Source organism: Chiroxiphia lanceolata, chromosome 9, assembly GCF_009829145.1.
Source record: "Chiroxiphia lanceolata isolate bChiLan1 chromosome 9, bChiLan1.pri, whole genome shotgun sequence".
Classification (NCBI taxonomy): domain Eukaryota; kingdom Metazoa; phylum Chordata; class Aves; order Passeriformes; family Pipridae; genus Chiroxiphia; species Chiroxiphia lanceolata.
In genome coordinates this window covers 3,770,167-3,791,995 of record NC_045645.1, presented here as the reverse complement: position 1 = coordinate 3,791,995, position 21,829 = coordinate 3,770,167, and the positions used below count along the sequence as shown (strand labels likewise).

Genomic DNA, 21,829 nt, shown 5'->3' with positions numbered 1-21,829 from the left:
GAGTCATCTGTTTCAAGCCAGACTGCAACCTTTGCTAAGCATTAGTTTCATTTACTACCACGAATCCACTTGGCCCATGGAGTTAATGCTGCCCTAATGAGCCTTCCAACATACTCTTTATTCCATAAATTGTATCGTATTACCTAATAAAAGTCAAGAACAATATTAACAAAGCAATAATCCATACTGGCTTTTAGTGACTTACAGGATGTACTGACTTGATGCAGAGAAGATGCCACATGAGAGAGAAAAATTGCATTGAAATACTTTTAATTTGACGTATTCTTAAAGCTGCTTCTTGGCATTTGCACCTCAACTCATTCACAGCTGTATTTTCAATTGGTGGAACACAGGACTAATAAGAAGACAGATGATACTGAACATGCTGGCAAAGCCACATAAGGACTATGCAACTGCTTCATGACAGTCACTGGCAAAGATTCAAGCAGCTCCCACAGTCTACAGCTCAAAGAAATAAAGAATGAAGCAGAACTTCATTAATCAAAAATGAAAGAGGAAAAGGATTTTTGCAGAATAAAGCCACTGAAACCAGCAGAGAAAATATGTAATATTTCCCGTTTATTTTCTGCTTTACAGGGATGCAGAAAAATGCAGCAGAGGAAGTTCATCTCTCCTTTCCCATCATTACCACGTAGCCTTAAGACAGTTAGAAATGCAATTTAGGGGGGAAAAACCCCAACACATTAGAGTCACATCAGCTCCAAACTCAAATTTAAGTTGCTTTTCTCAAGCCAAGAACACTGACCTCACAACTCCTACTAATTAACATAACATCTAAATTAATTTCCACTAACCTGGAAATCTGGGAAATACCAGAGTTTGAAATTGTAGCCACCTGTACTATCAGAGTCACACTGAGAAAGCAAATGAACAGTGAGGAATCTTCTGCAAGTCACCAACATTTTTTCTCTTATACTAGGAATCTACTACTATTCTACCAATTTGATACCTCGTGGTTTCAGTTGTATTTCTATTCCTGGCCTCCATCCATACCACTCTCCATCCAAAATGTAGGCAAGCAGTCACCAAATTCACTCTGGAGCTGTACTCGGGAGGACAGACACAGGGTTATTCTCATCCTTCACAAAATGGTTATCTGAGCATCTTCAGCAGCTGAACAAAACAGAGAAAGTTTCCTTCATAGTTCTCACAGCTTCTCCCCAGATAGTTAAGGACTTTGACATAAGCAATCACTAACAGCAAACTCCTAAATAAGCACAGATTCAAATTCTGAGATAATTACTCCACTATCATTGTGAACTCAGCATCTGGAAACATGTGGGCTTTCACAAGCACATGAGTTGCAGCAGATATGCTACTCTAAACCAAAGTGTAAAGATCTATTTTCTTTGCATAAATCAAATCAAACTTTTGATAAGGGTTAATAATTAAATTGAATAGAAAAAAAAGGCAATAACAATGGAAGAGTTAATATATTTGAACTATTTGAACCAGACCTAGATCACACTTGGCAGCTTGTGATGTTAGAACTAGCATCTTTTAAGCCTGCAGTGAGAACATCTGCTTTGAACCAGTGGTCAGTACTGCAATCAAACATGCCTAACAACAGCATAAGCCTAAAGCTGTAAGGTATTCAGAACCTCAGCACTTCCAGCAAGCACCGTAGCATATGGGAAAGTTGCACATTCAGTGCACTCCTACCCTATGAGGCTTAGAGAAGAAAAATTTAACTTGCTCTGACACAGGAGATAGGAAAAAAGTCTTGAACAAAAACAGCAGGGATATAAATCTGACTTTCACAAGGTCCAAAGTTTGATTTGGTAGCAACAAAATAAAACAAAACAATGAGAGAGGGAAGAAAAAATAAAAGTAGCACTAGCTGTCTATGGCAAGTGAATGAAATCTAGGTCTCCTCAAACACCGTGTGTCCTGATTAATGTTTTCCCAAGTTCAGAGCATGACACCCTCTTTTCTGGTATCAGCTGAAACACTGGCCTAGACATCACATGAAACACTTATCTCTGCTGCTCAAACTTTATCTTTCAAGGGAACGGACAGCCGTGAAGAGAATCACAAAAACATCTGGACTTGTGAAGGCTGGACCACGGAATGAACCTCACGGTTCAGCCTCACTCCAAGCACATTTGGCTCACATGTCCTCTTACTCTAATCATCTCCTATGAAGCAGGACATTAAGACTCCATAGCCAAATGAATTTCTGAGCGCTCGGTTCAGAAAGTTTATGCAGAACAACCCAGAGAGTGTCGTTAATCTGAGTTGCATAAGGACAGATTTTCAGCATCCCTGAAAACTGAGACTTGCATGTGGGACAAAGTTAAGGGGAAAGCCAAGATAAGGACAAACAGTCAATTCAAATAAGATACAGAAGCTGCAACAAAACATTGCCCTTCACATGGCATGATTAGCAAGGACCAAAGAGCAATTCTAAGAAGCTGTTTAATATGCAAATATAAGTCAATGAGTACCAGTTTTAAGCAGCATGAAGTCTTAACAGGGAGACTATTATTCTCAGCTGTTTAATTTTGACTAATAAAGAAAAAGGTATATGTAATTTTATGTTTCAAAGTATGCAATCTTAGTCCCTTCTTACCCCAACCTGAAACATCACCTACTGGGAATGGCTGGGCCTGGAGCTGCCATTGTTTCTGTGGGTTCTTTCTGGGCTCTGTCTTTTCCTGGGTCTGCAGCAAGGTGAGATGGGCTGGACAGCGGAAGCACAATAGCCACAGTTTTTCTCTCTCTCCTTCCTGTTCAACAAGGAAAGCTATCCCTCAGTTGGACAGACATCACACATCTTGACATCTTATTAACACATATCAGTTCAGAGCAAAGTGAAGTTTGCAGCACAGAGAATGCAAAGTACTAAACATGAAAGCAATAAACATACAGCTCTCCTGGAAATTTCTGAGCCTCCCTTCTCAAATATATGAGTTTTCTTCATATTCCTTCAATGACTAAATTCGGTCTTGTTGCAAAGGGTTTACAGAAGATCATGTCTTACTGTCTTAAATCCTAACCAATCCAAGCTTGAGTTGCAAAATGCAAGCAGAACAAAGATCGGTGCTTTTAAAAACAGACCAAGATAGTCCAATGGCTTATCTCCCACCCTCCATATTAACAGAAATCCAAAAGACACAGAGCAGTTGAACTATTTTTCATAACTAAATTTACTTTCCTATTGGTAGTATCATAAGACAACATTTATGGTTAACTCCATAGATAACCTTCCCTGAATTTTACTCAGAGATTTTGTACCTCACACCTATGACTTCCTCCCTACTTTTTCAGACTAAAGAAACCATCACCCAATACAGAAGGAGGCAGGCAACAACACACTTCAGTTATAACGTTTTAATTAGTAAAAGAGAATTAATAGAGGGTATCTTCCTGCCATAAACACAACATATCCACTTGGCACTCTAGAGATACTCCCACATCAGACCATGCACCCAGAATAGATCTATTTCCAGATATAGGTTTTAGGGAAGATACGGGGAGAGTGGAAAACATTTGGGGTGTTTTAAACAAAGTAAGTTACTTCCACTAGCTCTGGGGTTAGTAAATCAGAAATGTGTTCAAGCTTTGCTGTTAGTGTCAGGCAGCAGGCTCTCTCAAACTGTGCAGGCAGAAGACAGGTGCTATGTTGGAAGGCAGCATGTTTCCCCTATCAATCTAGGAGGAAAGGCTGGCAAGCAAGATAAAATAAAAAATAATCCAAGGGAAGGTTTTGTCTTTTCTGCAAGACGGTAAATACCCCCATCTTCTAGGTGTTTAGGGGTTTTTACGTTAAAAGAGCAATTCTTAGGCTTTCCCTTGCCCTTCATATATCATTATACATACACTGTAAAGTGAATTTCATTAAGTATCATGCTCACTGTGGTGTGCCTTGGCTGCAGCTTGTGCATTACACACAGCCCAATGGATAGTTACTGATTTAATGAAGTGGCCCCAACAGAAAAGAATTTCTGATTTCTGGTTCACTTTAACTGAAGGTCACGCTCAGGTTCCAAAGGAAATTAGATTGGGAAGGATTTGCCCTGGGGTTTGAAAATGCTGGTCAATCTCCACCCCAAAAAAAAAAAATTTCTTGCCCTATTTTTTTAGTTACGACTCTTTCACCTTCTCGTTCCTGGAAGCATTCCTGATGTCTTTCCCCAAATAACTTGGATGTTTGTTTAGCTGAGAAGAAACTCTCCTCGTAGCATGGGACAGTTTTTCTTCAGCTGGTGGGTGACATCATCTTAATGCCTTTCACATGAGAAGAGAAGCAGAAACTGCATCACCAACGATGTAACGTGTCCAGGTCACCTGCCTCGCTGGGGAACGGACGGAGTCCTGCACCTTAATCCTCGTGTCACACTACAACTGAATACTTCCACTACACTTAGGAAAAGAACTATTTACCCACTTTGGCTAGATGGTTGATTCCCACAAAACTCTGACTCGGTGGCCTGCCTCCCAACATGGCTACCATGTCCAGTTAAGTAGAAGCCTTGTCATGAGGTGGGAGATAGAGAAGAACACAGCGTTGTACCTGAGCCTATTGTATGTCCAACGGAGTCAAAGGAAAGAACCACTGAATCTGTAACACAAGAGTACAAGTTCATTTTCCCCTTTTTTTTTTTCAGCACCATTTCCTGCTGTAACATTTTTTTGTTATTTTGCTTAAGTAATGCCTCGTGCTCCCTTCTGCCAGGAAGAAGAGCAACTTCTTCACCAACCAGACAAAACAAGAGGAATCTAGCAAAGGCAGAATAATGGAGTACACAGCATCATTACCCAGTGGAGTAGCTACAATTCATTGAAAATAATTTCATTTTATGACTAATAAGCTTGGTTGACCTTACCAAAACCGAATCATAACATGTTTTGACTGACGGACTAGAGAGTTTTTTCTTATCAAATGTATTACCAATATTTTGTCCCCACTTAGGGGCCTTGCCTGTCATGATCAATTCTTCCCTGACACTGTTTGCTAAGACAAGCCCTTTGCACTTCACACCATGATTCCCACATCTTTACTCACACTAGTGGTTCCCCAACTCAATGCATTTCAATTCATCAATAACCTTCACCTTTTTCCTTTGTGCAGCACATGTGCCAAGCATCAAGAAAATATAACCTCTCTACTCAATACCCTTTTATCCCCATCTGGGGATCACAGCAGTCCTTTATCCATGACTACAATTACAACTCTTGCTCACCAGCTAACATCCAATACTTTTTGTCACTGTTTTATATGATGGGGCACCCTTTTTGTCAATTGTGGTTTAAAGTTCCTAGTTTTTATATATGCAACAACATTTGGCCACACAGAATCCCTTACTGCCTGCTTGCACTTAGCTCACCTCATGATCCAAACCCCTACAGCAGTCACTCATTCTCCTCATATACCACCCTTCCAGCCTGGAATCTCCTTGCAACATTATTGGTAATAATTTGATGTTCTGTTACAAGTGGAGCTGCAATATGGTATCATGCTCAACAGTGGGTTTTTCCTCAGCTTTATGTTTACTTGAGACAAGCTAACACTTACTTTGGTAGTAAGGCTCATGGTTTGCCATCTATTTTCATGCCAATCCTAACTGAAGGAGGAAGCCTACCAAATTCAACTACCAGTGGAGCAGAACTGGGTCCAGAACTTAAGAGACAACTTGTGAATGAGTAAAACACAAAAAAAGAACAAACCACCAAAATAGGATCAATAATTTTATGGAAAGAGAAGCTTTATACTGACACGGCAACAGCAGAACTGCCTTTCAGCTTCGGCTAAATTAACAGATTGAATCCTTGAACGTTTCTCTTTGTAACTTAGGTTTCAGATGTGCTCAGCTGATCACACATCATTTGCAGCACCACAAACGCTGCCAAGGTGCAAGCCCTCAGTGCAAGGCAAAAAGCCCAAGCAGACTTAGCCTGCTGCAAGGAGTTTAAGCTCCTGCTGCATCACCCCAAATTTGGGCAGGCGACAATCGCAGTGACAGTTACCGTGTAACAGCTGACAATACCTTGACACAGGACCAAGCCCTTGGCTTCTCTACACTGTACATCATCCTCGTGCTTATCTTCCAACTCTTAAAAATTCAATATGAAAATGCTAATTTTCAAAATAAACACAGTAAGACTGTTAACTTAACTGGGTTTAAAACGATTTAAAAAAAGGAGGTCTATGCTGTCTCAATTCCAACAGTATGGTAGTAACATTAAAAAAAGAAGATATCACTAGTCTCAAAACTTACTCCAGTAAAAACAAAAATCCATCTGGACATAACAACTGTACTTCCTCTTTTGGGAATAAAATTCAGACATCATTATATTATTCTAAATAGCAAGGAGTTTAATTCATTTTAACTGCATTAACTTCATCTGCCATCAATTCTAAAGAATCTCTGTGGGGTTCTACTTTTAAAAAACTGTTGAGATTTTTATCATCATGAAGTATTGCTTTGTAGTTAATGCCAAATTTAAATGTTGTTAATTTTCCTACAATATCTTTTGCATTCAAACACTGCACATGAAATATTAGGACTTATCTAAGAATAGCTGAAAAACACTGCAAGAACCAAATTAATACCATTATTGCAGCCCACAAAAATAGTATAATATTTCATTCCCTTAACTAAGAATGTTATCTTCCTCATATAAAAAAATTAATTTACAAGCAAAGTAAGCTCCCTTTTCCAAGCCAGTCCTCCATGCAACTACTAGTTTCACAGTTTCCACATCAAATTCACTGTGAATAACCTCTATTAGAGCCAACTCCCCCTCGACCTGCACAAGTAATTGTACAAACCACAGATCTTTATGAAAACACTGTGTTTATTTCTGGCATTAGCACTTCAAAAGGGAAGATACTATAAACTTAAAAAAAGCTGAGAAGATAATCATGTGTCACCTTTCTTCTGCCCAGATAGCTATTCCCATTCAGCCAAAATCAGAACAACAGGTTATTTCTGTCAGAATTTGATGGAAATAAGCTCTTCTTTGAGGCGAGCCAGATTTATTCGCAAATACACCAAGTCCTGGTTTCACAAACATAAGAAGAAATGTTTCTTTGCTTCCAGCTTCAGATCTCTTCCAGTCATCGCTCAGTTCAAAATCCTCCAGACTTTCTAGACTGCTTTTTGCTGGGACAAAGTGGCTGCTCAGTCTGTGCCCAGTGCCCTTCCCTGAACCCGAGTCTGCTCTACCTTTCAAAGGCAATCCTCAAAGGCTTTATCTTTCAAAACTTGTTAAGGCACAATGTAAAACATACCCACTTACACAGGCCCTTGGTTTAGGTGCCAAGAGGTGTTCATGTCTGAAGGAGCAGTCCCCAACCTTTCAGCTACCTACTTCCACAAAGCATTTAGATGTTTTTTATCCTGCTCTAACTGAAGGGCAGCCTTTATGCCCAAATCATGAAATTTGGCACACAGTAACTTGCCACTATGTACAGCTTCAGGCTGCACACACCACAGTGCCAGCCTTTTACACCTTGTTTTTATGTTAACTACAGTCTTTATTCCAGTGACTACAGCAGTTCTAAAAAGAAAATAAGGAAATCCCAAGATGCAGCACAATACAAATGTAAATCTGGATCTTATTCAATCCATCAGAAGAAGTGAAGACAGCACAAACACTCATTTAGAAGGCTCTCAGTGCCAGGAATAATGATGGCTGAGACCTCACAAGCCAGACTGCAAAGTTGCTTTGGGTCACTGTGTCAACTTTGGGTTAAAGCCGCATTGGGATCCATGCTCTGGGTCACTTCCCCTCACCTCCCACCACCCAAACAGAGTAACACAAATCAGACCAACACATGAATCTGCTCCATCATCCCCCAAAAACCAGTGCTGTGCAGGGTGACTGGAATGCACTGCATCACAGCCCCTTTGGAGTGTGGAGGAGTGTTGCCCAAGTCCCTGCTTACAGGGCAGCTTGACTGCTCTGGAACAAACACAAGGGTCCCATTTCATCCAGGAACCAGGAGCTCCAACACAGACCGTGCAGAGACCCAATGCTGCTCTGGGAATGAATTTAAACTCAGTTCCAACAATGCTCCATGCTGGACACAGAGCTGAATGTGCCTTTGAAGGAACACAACTGGATTTTCAGACTTCTCTCCTGAAGTCAAAAAAAACCCCCAACCTCCAAATCTGAGGTGACTACATTTCCTTCTGCACTTACACCACAGCCCAGCTAAGTCATCCAGGTATGTGAACTGATTGTATTTCAAGGCAAGGGATGCACTTCAAGTGTTGCTGACCCCTTATCTCCTGATACCCCCCCCCCCCCCACTTTTCACTTCAGTGTCCCCCATTTTTGGTCCTTCCTCCTGTTTGTTTTGTTAACCATGAGCTTTCTCAGGGCCCAGATAACTCTGCACCACACTCCCTCATCCCCAAGACAGGCAAATTAAATTACTCATCTTGCTGCATATATTGTGCACCTGAGCTCTAGGCATTTCTGGCCACCAAACAACTATTTAACTGCTACTCCTTACTGACTGCCATATCTTTAACAAGTCTGGTTTCCAAACAGAAAAATAAATGTCTTCATAAATGAGTGATGATCCTGACCAATAAACTGTTTCGTACTCCAGGAGGGAAAGATGCACAGCATAGGAAAAACATTTTACATATGGGTACTGCACCGGAGATGTGTGGAAACAGCTCTTAAATTCAATTGTGTTAAGTTCCTAAAAATCATGTAAAAGCAAATACACAGACCCACTTCCAATACAAATACTGTCCTTATTTTGATTTCATCATTGACGGAAATGCAGTATACAAACTGAAAACAAACAGTGGCAACACAGAATGAGAACAGCAAATATAATCCACATTTGAACAAGAACTGTGTATAAACTGTATGTTTACCTAAGTGCTGTTTCAGAATTTCAGTTAAGACTTTTATAGTAAGTCCCTCTGAGAAGCCACTAACTTTTTATTGCTTTTTACAGATTCCCCCTGCAAGGATTTGTAGATATTTGTCTTATCCTATTGGAAACCAAAGAAGCTGAACCAATAACTTCTTTTATCCTTTTTTTTTTTTCCTTAAAAAAAAAAAAATAGGCAAGCAAAACCAGACTTCAGCAATAAAGTAACTTCCCCAGGAAAAAAAAAATAACATGATTGTGTGCTGCTTTGGAAGTGGTCCTGAGAAACCACAAACCATCAGTCCCATAGGAGTTATAAGAGTTTAATAATAAAGGCTTAACACAGCCTCAATACCACATACCATTACAGCAATACACTCCACAGGCCAAGCCAAACAGGGAATATGAGAATCCATCACAACATAAGGCTGTAATTTGGCACATCCTCATTCAGACGCTCAAGCTCTGAGGTCTGCACTGCTTTCCATGCATAATCCATGTAAGTTTCTCATTCCATACCCCTGCTCTCTAGATACTCCTACGGACTCCTACAGAACTGCAACCTGTATTTAATAACATTTAATGTAATTTCTACCTCCAGAGCTTGATCAGAGACCAGATATCCTGCAGAGCTCCATCAGATGGAATGGGGATGGCAACTGCAGCACCATTAACAAATAAAACTTTGATTCAGAGTCAGAATGAAAAGAAAAAAAATAGGTGCTTTATTTTTACTGCAGAATTCGAAGACTGTCATTCAGCTGTCTCCCTTTTTCTGTTGAGTACTGAAAAGGACAGGATCAAACACCCCAATAGCCATCAAAATTTATTTTCTATTTCAGATCAATATTCTAGAACATGACACATACCAGAGAAGAAACACTTAATGCATAAAACTCTTCATAACTTGCTGACACAGAAATCAGTAATAAGAAAAATTATTTTTATGTTTTATCTAGTCAGGAAATGAAGCTCACAAAAGTAGTGCCACCCTTAAAAAACATGCTACTGTTAGGATTCATTTGGCAAGAAAATCTGCCTTAGAACATCTCCAGCCCTAAAGAAAAAATATTTTGACTAAGACCCATTCTTATCATGACAATGTAACACTCTGGATAATTCTTATACTCAAGGAGTTACTCCTATTCATTATTTTATTCTTATATCCAAGGAGTTATTCTTATACCCAAGTAATTCTTATACCCAAGGAGTTACTCCTATTCATTATTTAAAATGCAAGGCAGTAATTAAGACACCCCTAAGAACCACTTCATACAACATCAATGAAGGTCAAAGGAAACATAGATAATATCACTCTTACTAGTAATATCAACTCCTACACACCTACTCTGTGGAAAACAATCAGTAGTGCTCCCATGTTTAGACACCATAAGGAGTTATGATCTCAAGTGTATTGTTAGAAGAGTGTAATTCTAACATTTTCAATATCAAAGATAAGAAATATATGATGATGACACACACGAAGCACAGGCGTGCTTCCTAATCACAGATGGGACAGAGAATAGCAGCAAATAAAGGGACTGCAAGTTTTGGCAAGCAAGACATATGCAGAGTTTCAGTCCAGTGCTGTCTGCAACTGATAGGAGATCCAGGTTCAAAGTTCAAACTTAGTCCCTTTATGGGAAGGAAAAAGTCACTCGACAACAGGACACATCTTCAGCAACAGGAAACATTTTATTGTAAAGAAAAGAACATTTCCAATAAACTCTGGATTTAATAAATTGTCTTAAAACAAGGCTGCACTAAATGCGAATTCCTGTCCTGTGTGCCACCTGGCTATACTTGTTTCAGTACAGAAGTGTGGGAATGGGCTGGTGCTTGTTTCAGATAATGTACCTGTGAGAGAAGATTCACCTTCATTTGGGAACACACATCATTGTGAAATATCCTAATGGAAAAATTTCATTCTTATCTAAATATTAATTCACTTATGCACTGTACAAAGTGAAAAGTTTCTGCATTGTTGCTCTAGCCAGTACCTCTTTAAATACCACCCTCATTTATAAAGCACACAGTACTAAAGAAGGCCAGTAGGTTCTCTCTCCGTTTCCGTGGCTGACCCAACACAACTGTTTTACTGACAGCTGACTTCATAGCCAAGATTAGATCTGAACTTGAACTCCTTGGCCCTCCACTCTGTCCAGACATCAGGTCCCTTTTGTGCTTCAGCCTGGAGCCATCCAGCTTCCACACCAAGAACCTTGACACAGCCCGCTGAGGCTCAGCACAACCTCTGCTCTGGGCAGGGCAGGCACAGCTGGTTCAGAGCTTGTCTCTGCAAACTCATGGGCAAACCAAACCACAGCCAATAGGGGCAGTTTTGCTATAACCCCTGCAGCCCTGAACAAGTCCTTTGATTAAATTGTTTCTCATCTATAAAAATAAACAATCTGCTTTTTTCCAAATACCCTTGGATAAAAGGCTTCAGAGCCAAGAATAGACATAGTAAAGTATTATCACTTGTCTGGGGAATTTAATGTGGCATCGAACTCTACTTGTTACATTGTAAACAGAAAGTCATTCTCTATCACCTCTCAGTTTCCTGTAATTTAATTGAAAATACAGCTCTTTTAGCAATACAGAACTTGAAAGATGTCGTAATATTTCTTTAATGAATATTTATGAATTTCATGGAACCTAACCAACCTTTACACTTGCTGTTTTGTGCACTGCTCCTTTTTCATCAGGGCATTTGTAGTGAAGTGGCAAATGAACTGCAGAAGAAACAACACTCACGTTCTGAACAGATGTATTCTTAAAACGGTCTGAGCGTGCCAATTTTATATATTCTGCAATGAATGAATGGAATGAAAAGATGTCGTGTCCTGAGCCAGCTGGCAAATGCTTCAGAAGGATATTACATTGCTATTGTCTTTAGCAGGACCCAAATAACTGTTTGGTAGCAAGAAGGGCTGGTATGTTTTACTCATAAGATCAGTATTTATTTGAATCTACTACATAACTTCGCAGTGACGTGACCAACACGCTGAGCATCCAACATGTGCAGCTCCTCTGTGTCCATCACAGCTCCCTGTTCCAGGGGATGGCCAACAGCATCAGCCTCTCCCACTGCTCATTCCAGAAGAGAGATGGACAGTTCCCAAATACAAAGGAGAAGGGGAGATCAAGGTGCTGCAGGGGTTGAATCAAAATATACACGGCTTTGAGGAACACAACTGCAGAGAAGGTACAGAACTCCATAAAGTCACAGAAACACCCAGGCCAAACTCCACCAAGAAAGCTGGTATCCAAGAGGTTCTTTCCCTGATGGAGAGAAATCCTTTCACTAATCCCACTATTTTAAGGAGGTTGTGATCTCCTAAGCCAAGCTCCATATTTTAGTTTGAACTATTATTATAGCACGAAGTCAGTCTAGTCCCAAATTCCACAGTGGAACATACAATAAATTACAAAACAGTAGAATTTCTCTCTTCTAAGATAACAATCCACATGGTAAGAAAGAAAATGGATATTGACAGTTGAAGAATTACACAGCACAAAGAAAATTAATTCTGTATTTTCATATTGCAAACAAAATATATATTGTTCGCTTAGATACTATAAAATCTAAAGCATTCATAATTAGAAATAAATTGCTTTACTCTTGTTGCATTTTTATTAAATATGGACATGGGATTTTACCTTAACAAAACACAGTCTAAGAGCTGTGTCTTAAACTTACATATATTCACACAACTATGGGAGAGCTCTGGAAGGCTGATGCACGTTATTCGTTGTTTTACATAAAGATATCTGCAGGCAATTAATGACAATCAGGACAACAACTATTTTAATAGCCTTGTCTGGGTTTTACGCCTACTGGAACCACTCAACTATTTTTTCCTCCCTCACATGGAAAAACCTTTCTCTGTGTGTTGGCTTTTCCGAGCCAGCGCTCAGGAACCCCTCCTTTCTCAAAAGCAGAAATACAAATACTTCCCATCAGGAAGCTCACATTCTTGAGTTTGTTTGAAAATGATCTACAACTTACGATGTTAAGCCAATGGTCAAAAGCCTCCCAAAGCCTTAAAGCACACAACATCTGTCCCAGCTGCCAGAATAACTGCCAGCAAGGTCACATGCACAGCTTTACAGGGATACTTGTCATCTCTCTCATCTCTGCCCAGAGCACAGGCAAATGACAGGAAGGAGGAAGGTACAAGAAAAGTGTGTGAGCATAAAAAATCTTCTGAATACTAGTGCCTCATAGGCATCTTCTCTAGAAAATGGCCATGTCTGAATTTCTGCTGCATTACAATGACTTGGATCATTTATTATCATGAAAGGTGATACAGAACAGAAAGTCTGTTGGATCCATTTTTCACTCAGGGTTTTTTTGCAGTTTGGGGCCAGGAGGGAAGTTTGGGGGACTTTGTATAGTTTTTAGCAGCATCGCCACAACTGATTCCAAAATCTGAAGAATATGTCATTTCATATAGTGGACATACATAGAGAGATACCCAGCTTAAGTTCTTCCCCAGCTGAATGGTTTGAGGAGCAGCTTGTGTGCCTTCAGCTTGTCTTTACGTTACAGACACACTGACTGGTCCACAAAGGGCATTATGCCTACACAAAAGCCTTCATGTCCTAAGCCAAACATCAACACAAGCAAATCGGAAATAAAGATGTTCCCAGAATATCTGCCTGACTATGAAAGCTCCCATACTCAAGAGGAAAAAGCATCAAAAAAAGCTCCCCCCTCCCAAACACAGTAACTTTGAACAATGCATATAGAGATGCTCATTTCCTATTATTTTCTTTTACAGAAGTGCTCGATTTGAATTTTTAAAAAAAGTTCCATAAAAACATAAGAAAAATAACCCAGAGATGGACTAAATCCTGTCAGTAGTGCCTCATTTCCATGTGCAGAAATTGTAGGACAATGAAAAACTTATTGAAATAGCAGCTGCAGGAGTGGAAGTTGATCACCACACCACCCAGCCCCTGGACAAATACAGCTGGAGACAATCTAAAGGAAAAGTGTTCCTCCTATCACACCACATACAAAAATACAATGAATCCCTTTAAATCAGCACTTGGTGGAGAAAAAAGCCAGTGAGAAAAAAAAAAATTAAAATAATTCCAAGGCATCCAGAAGGTTAAATAAGAAGAACCATTGGTTCCAGTTTAGGATTGATGGAATTAAACTGCTGAGCACTTCACTGAAAAAGTAGTACAAATACAAAAGCAAGCCAGCCTTCTTTAAAAAAATAACTCACAGTGAAGTTTCCAAGTCAGCAGCAATTAAAAGCACAACCAAGCTGCCACTCCTCTAAGGACCAAAAGGACAAAAAAAAGGTGCCAGTCTCACCTCCAGCTACAAGAATATTTACTGTCCACGGCTAAATTGCATTTAAAAGATCTTTGACCATCAGCCTGAAGCTTGCAGTGAAAGAGAGCTTGTGTGCAAAACTGGAATAGGCAGTAAATTACCAGAGAACTGCGGAGAACTCCACTGCATCCAAACACACTGGGTGACCCTGTTTGGGAAAGCCACAAAGTCTCTTGCATGTTTGCAACAAGCAAACAAAAATGCCTCTAGAAAACAAAACTGAACAAAGAAACCACCCCAAAAACAGAAAGAAAAAAACAACCCACATCAACTGACTGCTCCAATGAAAATACCATGACAGGGGAACAGCTTGCTTAGAAACAGTAATCCAGCATCCAGTAGTGGCAGCATCACCAAAACAATTTTTTTTTTATTAAGATCCTGTGAAACTGCCAACTCTATTTCACCAAAAGCTGAAACTTCAGAAATTGAGAGATGCCAAGAGCAACTCCCGTTCTAATTCAATTTCCACAAAGAAAATCCACTGTAATCTCAGAAATACAAAACTTCCACAGCGTTCCACAACAGACTCCATTCCTTATTAGCATTTCCAGCCACCTGCTGAAGTGTGCTCCCAGCCAGGATTTCACAGGCTCACTGGGATTCACAAATTTTAGAGTTTCACAAATTTTGGACTACTCCACTAGCAGAACTCCTTATAAAAGGCAACAGTCATTTTATTAACCTTATTCTAAAACAGCTGCCTCATCTAACACAACTTGATTTGACTGGCAAAAAAACCCAACAGCTTGATGTTGGCAGGTCTGAGATCAGTTCAGAAACGGAAAATGGCCTCTTCTTGGTTTGTGACAAGTCATCAATGTTGGCAACTTTTTGGCCCCAAGTTTGACTGTGAAATTGCCTGCACAGCTGAACAGATGATAGGGAAAGAGAGGAGAGGATTAAGTGAAGGGAGACAGCAATGAACAGGGCATTCTACAAAAGAAGGATATTGCAGAAGCCTGAGACAGCAGTTCACAAAACACAAAGGCCTGCTGATCACTCTGAGAAAGCAAACTCTATGTTTCCAAATGGCCTAAAGCTGTTGGTTTTTAAAGTCAGGGTTTGGCTGTAGGGGAAGAGCTTCTTTTGGTTTTGTGAGGTTTTTAAACTTTAATAAAAGAGCATCTTTCTCAGGCAGGATAACCTTGACATTCCCTCTAAATCACACTAAAATAAATATTCCCATCAACTCTCCCGAACCAAATCAAGTAATGGCAACACTAACCATTGTAGGTGCTTATTCAAGGTGATACACAAAGCCCAGCATCTCAAGGCCAAGGACTCCATATGGAAAATCACAAGCCAAAAGCAGGATTTAGGGCCAACTTCAAAATTGCACATATGGAAGAGAACTGCAACACCTTAAGATCCTCACTGCATCCAGGCAGCTCGTTATCACCAGCCCCGGGCCCAGTGACACTCCAGAGAAGGAAATAAGAGTTATCAGTTGCAGCAGAGCACTCTCCCACAGCTGGTTTTAATTAAGCTAATTTGGCAGTAGTGACTGACAGCAAGCAGAGCTTTCTAAAATCACTTTGCAAGCATTTTTGCCAGTATTTCACCATCTGTGATGACCAGGAATCCTGGATGCTAACTAGGATCTGTCAGAGGTACAGCATTCAAGAGCACTGTATCCACTCTCCTTTAACATCATCAGGTACAGCCACTGCCTACAGATAATGGGGTGTGGGGAGAAGATGCAGAACTTGAGGAAAGGTATGGGATAAAACCCAATGAGAAAACCACTCCTGAAAAAGCAACTGGACCTCTTGGCAGATTCCTATTGTACCTTGGCCATACCCATGGTACATGAAACTTATACATGACCACGTGGATACTGAATGCATTTTGGAGCTGTAACAAACAGAACAGCCTACATAATTCCTAGGCTAGTTGTGCAGTTTTTCTGTTGTGGATACATACAGGGTAGGACAGCTTTACCAGGAAGAAATGCACCATGATCTCAGAAAAACCCAGGGTGTGGCCACGCTGTGCAAATATAAGCCCCATTAAGGGAATAGGAAAGGGTCTAGCAATGGAGTAACTTTAATGACATCTAACTAGATGGAAGTTTTTTTCTAAAGTAAACCTGTGTCCAGCAATTGGAATTAGAGAGACTAATGGCATCAGTGCCACCATTGGTACATGAGACTAACTGAACAAAGGAACAAATATCAGTAAATAAAAGCTAGGAACATGCCAAAAGAAAGCACAGCCTTCTGCAGGAACATTTAGCACTTACCCAGAGCTGGTCTGTCTGGCTCACTCAAGATGTAAATATCCGATACAAACACCCCAGTTCAGTTTAAAACATGCAACCTGGCCAACTCACAATAAATGCAGACTGGCGTATTAATGTTACTGACATTCAAGTCAGGGAAGCCAGGGAACTAAGCCTTAAGTCACAACCAAGGCAAAGGAAACAAGGCAAACTGTAGGATCATAAGTCTGGGCTTCAGGAGAGCAGAATTCAGGGACCTGCTTCACAGAAACCCATAGGATATGGGCCTTGGAAGAAGACAGGTCCAGGAAAGTTTGCTGATTTTGAAGAAAGACCTCCTCCAAGCTCAAGAATCATACGGCCAACATGCAGAAAATCATACAAAGGCACAATACTTAAACATAAAAAGAATGCACACAAGAGGTGGGAGCAGGGTCAGGTGAGCCTGGACAAATGTAGAGACACTGCCCTAGTGTGCAAAGACAGGTTTGGGAAGGTCAAATCCTGCCTGGAGTTGAAAACAGAGAGGGACGTGAAGAGGAACAAGAAGCACTTCTACAGGTAATTTAGCAATAAAAGGAAGATAGGGAAAATATGGGCCTCCTGCTGAGAAAAAAAAATATGGAAAAGGCCTGGAGAAATGGGCAGACAGATCTCATAAAGATCAGCAAAGAAAAATGCAAAGTCCCGCTGCTGAGGAGGAATAACTATGCCTTACAGGCTGGGTGCCAACCTATTGGAAAACAGCTTTGCAGAGAAGGACCTGGGAATCCGGGTGGAGCTGCTGAACTGAGCCAGCAATGTGCCCTGGTTGCAAAGGTGGCCAACACCACCCTGGGCTACATGAGGAGGGGGACTGGGGGGGCCCTTCCCTCGGCTCTGCACTGGGGGGGCACTGCTGGAGGGCTGGGGCCACTGCTGGGCTCCACACTGCAAGGGAGACACATTGGAGCGAGTCCAACGGGCTAAGATGATTAAAGGATTGGAGCATCTGCCGTGAGGGGAGGCTGAGAGAACTGGGATTGTTCAGCCTTGAGCAGGGAAGGCTCAGGAGGATCTTGGTAATGTAACCTGATGGGAAGGATTAAAGGCGGCAGAGATGGACTCAGAGGTGAGGTGCCCAGTGAAAGGACAAGAGGCAATAAGAACAAACTGGAAAGCAAAAAATTCTGTTCAAACATAAGAAAGAACCACAAGTGCACAATGAGGATGCCTCTGAGTCTCAACTATTTTGTGACTGTGAAACATCCCTGTTCTGTATCAACATTGCTTTCAGGGGTTTAGTGCAAGTTCTGCCGCTCACTTGAGGCTGACTCAGAACAAATTACATGCAGAGGAGTCAACTGCAAAAAAGACAAACCTTCCAGTCTGCTGGCAAGGCTATGCCAGGCAAGAAGTCTTAACAACGTGTTTCAAAGCGAGAAACTGAATTTATCCCGAGCGGAGCACAGGATAAATGTAATAACTACAAGGTTAAGGTTCACTTACAAAGATTTTCCTTCCCAGGATAACGAAATATATTGTTAATGACTACTATTTGAGTCCAGGAATGAAAATGCAATGGTCCTGCTGAGGTCATGACTATTACCCTTAATAAACTGTTCTTTACAACTGGCTTTCACAAGAGGAGCAGCCAGTTAAATACAACCATGTGCAAACTGGAGTGTTCTGGCCAGGAATTACCTGAGTTAGCTTGCAAGATCTGGGCAGTTTCTCTACAGTTGTTTCAATGTACTCAACATGACTGATGTGTCCTGCACCCACAAACTCCCCCCTTTGAGTTTCCCCCACAAGAAGATTTCAAGCAGGTGGATTATTAATGCCCTGCATTCTGCTAGTGAAAATTAAAATAGTGATGTCACAGAAGGCACAGCTTCCCACCACGGCCCCAAACAGCCCCTCAGCCCCTTCTCCCGCGTCCCTTTCTTTGAGCCATCACAAGAACTCCTCTGGCCGAACGGTCAAACTGGCAAAATGCTTTTCCATTTTGGTCTTCTGCTGGTTTGGAGCAGGCTAGCATTGTTTACCACACCACCAGGGTGAACAGAAACAGGTGGATCAAGGTAAGTGGTAAAAACAAGGGGTTTGGTTGAAGCACAAAAATAGTCCTTAAAAACGTTACCATGTAGTCACTTCGAGCAGATTTGCCACAAAAATCAACATACTATGTAACTATACCGCAGGAAACTTAAGATTTGGAAAGCTCAGGTCCTTTCCACAGAACCAAAATGATCCCTGGCAAAGTGGTTACATTCCTTAAAAGCGGGTCTTAAATAACAGCCCACCTGTTGACATTCTAATAAAACCCAACTCTAGTGAACAGCAGCCAGAGACTACGCAAGAATGTGGTAAATAAAACACAGGAGGAGAGATTAGGGCTGTCCAACACAAGAGAGGGAATAACTGCAACTTCATCCCCAAACCTCTACTGTTCTTTTTTTATACTTTATCTCCAGAAGAAAAACTCTCTGGAAAGCTCCAGCACAATCGACTCCTCAATCTAGAACAAAGAAGGAACAATCTGCACAACACTGAAGGAAAAACAAGCCGTATCAGAAGACACATCTTTGAAGCACTTTTTGTGACAGCAAAAATAACGAGAAAACATTCATACTTAATTGGGGAATTGTCCACAAAACTACTTAGTAAATCCATAAATGGATGCTATGAAGATAAGGCAGTGATCCAAAGATGACTATGTAATAACATGTCAACAGTTCCAATGAACAATATATCAGGAGCAAAAAAAAGCTTTTTTCCAAGCTCTGTGTGAAAAAACTTTTTTTATCTTGCACCAACAGTACCCTCTGCTGTTCCAAAGCAGCATTGCACAAGGTGACATCCAGCCCTGGCCATCGGGAACACTCAATTCATCAAAAACACCTACCTAGCGTGTTGATGAATTAAATCATTAATCCATTTCCTGTAAAGATGTTCCAAGTGTGTTGATTTCTTCCCATTACGGAGCCATGTTTTGGGTTGGCTGTGATGTCAATCTGTTTATTGTCCCAAGACCTTCTTCCATGATTGGAAAACGACATGTGGTTTTACCCTTAAAAATAATTTAAAAATTTAAAAAAAAAAAAAGCTAAAATTCAAAGACTATCCTTTAAGGAAGATGAGAGTCAGTCAACACCACGGTAATATTTTCTGGTTCATATCTGTAAAGCCAAAACAGGGTTTCACATTTTAAAAGTAGCGTACTGTCCAACAGCCACACACCAGACAAATCCAAATATTCTTTTAGAAGGTTCTTCAAAAAGCAAATTGAGGGATACATCCCATCTGCAAATGGCCCAAGGTATCTGATATCCTCTGACAAACTCATTATCCCATGCTGGAAGAAGGGCCATCACACTGCAGACTGAGCACAGCAACAGCAGAAACAGGGAGGTCACGCAGAGAGTCCCTCAGGCTTGTCCTGAGACGAAGAAGATTCCAGACCCATTCACAGAGGGTCACTGTGAAGCTTCAGCACCAGCCCTAAAACTCGAGGTGACACCACCCTCACAGTGTTTAGCTAATCACCTTTATAGCACAGAAATTCAGAAGCTGGATGCACTACTCTTCTTCTCCCCTCACGTGCAAGGCAAGGTGGGGGAGGATAAGCACAGACTGTGTGAGCACAACAGGGCAAAAAATGCCTCTAAGTGCAGTTTGAAGCAGAGGCATCCTCATTGTAGGATGCCTATGTGAACAAGCAGCAAGGAGGAAAAGTCACACAAGATGGTTTCACGTCTCCATCAGAACTGACACAGAACTACATTTTTATAGATTTCACAGCAACAGCAATAAGACTTCCAAGTGTATGGCAAATACACAGATATTTGAATCTTGGCAAGGGAACAAAGAACTTCCAAGGACACACAATGGTGTTAACAAGTTACAGTGAACTGCAAGCTGATCTGAACTGGCACCACAACACTGAAACCCCAATGTCTTTGCACTGAAAAGCATGAACTAGAGCACAACTGCAAACCACATTTTTCTACTCCCCTCATACAGACAGAGCCTCCAAAGAAATCCAGTCTGGAGTACCACACTCCAAGAAACATATGCACAAGTTATAGCATCTTCAGAAGCAGCAGTGATCATATGCTAAAAAAATCCTCTACTACAAAGATTAAAAATCCCAAATCAGAGGAAAATGAGACTGAAAGAAGCTTATTGACTAATCTAAAATCCATAATACATGTTCAGGGGAGGAAAAAAAAATTAAAATAAGAGAAGGTGAGGACCAGAAAAGCTTCCAATGGACTTGATTGTGGTCAAAGTGATTTACAGCAGACATCAGGAAAAATCTGTCTACAGGGAAGAATAATTAAGCACTAGGATAGATTGGCCAAGTTTCCATGTTTAGACTGCATAGAGTACTTCTGACATATGCTGGTATAAAATGATGTTAAAAATATGATTTCTAAAGGCCCAGAGAAAGACCTCCTGCAGTTCTTTCCAGGGCTGTTTGCTACAATTTCCTATGAAGGAAAAGATTTTGAATAGCCATTGTTAAAAAATGCAACTTGTAAAACAAGCAGTAATATTTAAGATCAGAAAATCAAGAAAATAAACAGTACTAGAAATCCGTACATTCATCTACACTTAAAAAACCAGGACAATCAGTTTACAAATTAAATATTTACTTAAGTATCTTACAAAGTACCTAAACTGTATACAAAAGCAAAGGAAACTGCCTTGTCCTTCCAGCTCACTCCCCATTGGTTTCTTAACGCCAGTGAGGTAGCTGGACTAAAAGACAAAGTGCCCAGAGCACAAAAATGCAAGATAATGGCACTGAGGTACACAACATAAATATGAAAATAAGTTACAGCAGTTAAAAATAAATACTAATTATTCTTTCAAAACTTAAATAGGTATTTTGGAACTTAACATCACCTCTTTCCTAGCTACAGACTGACTGTTCAGCACTGCTACTCTCACATCTTTCTGCTGCCAGTGCTTTAAAAAAAAATAAAATTAAGTTTCAACAATTTTTTACATCAGGACAGTAAAAAGGAGGCTTCTGCTTTATGGCAGAAGAGACATTATTTTTCAATACAGCCCAAGGCCTAAGATGTTGCAATCACAGCAACCTTAACTTCTTTCTCAGTACAGCTGCCCAGCATCCATCTAGAAATTTGAGACATGTTCAAGCCTGTCCTTTAAGAGAAGCCAAAAGCATCTGCCTTGATGCAGAAACAACATGGAGGAGAAGAGAAATTAAAAATTCTTGACATGGATTTGCTCCTATCTTCAAGATGAAACTTCCAGTATGCAAACGCCTGCACGTGTTTATAATCCTGCCAGAGCACAGCATCCAACATGCAATTACAGGGGATTTATACCCCACGTGACTGCACAGAAACACATTCCCCAAACATTTTATTGGGCC

At 40.6% G+C, this 21,829-nt stretch overlaps 1 protein-coding gene and 1 long non-coding RNA gene across 12 annotated transcripts in view; one reads left to right on the top strand and one right to left on the bottom strand.

Annotated features, from left to right (window-relative positions):
• ST3GAL3 (ST3 beta-galactoside alpha-2,3-sialyltransferase 3) overlaps positions 1 to 21,829 on the bottom strand; it is a 177,782-nt gene that overhangs the window by 133,637 nt on the left and 22,316 nt on the right. For 4 of the 11 annotated variants that reach the window (XM_032696350.1, XM_032696349.1, XM_032696353.1 and 1 more), the window contains exons 3-4: positions 4,538 to 4,585; positions 2,612 to 2,767 (exon numbers count right to left, since the gene is read on the bottom strand). The exons of 3 other annotated variants lie outside the window; for them this stretch is intronic. In XM_032696350.1, coding sequence (XP_032552241.1) covers positions 2,612 to 2,767; positions 4,538 to 4,585 — 204 coding nt within the window. Of the gene's footprint in view, positions 1 to 970; positions 1,135 to 2,611; positions 2,768 to 4,537; positions 4,586 to 21,829 lie in introns of those variants that run through there. 4 more of the 11 variants (XM_032696352.1, XM_032696360.1, XM_032696359.1 and 1 more) reach the window with 4 other exon arrangements.
• Positions 18,381 to 19,202, top strand: LOC116790873. The gene is made up of 2 exons (XR_004358524.1): positions 18,381 to 18,503; positions 18,897 to 19,202. It is a non-coding gene; the product is annotated as an uncharacterized LOC116790873 (long non-coding RNA).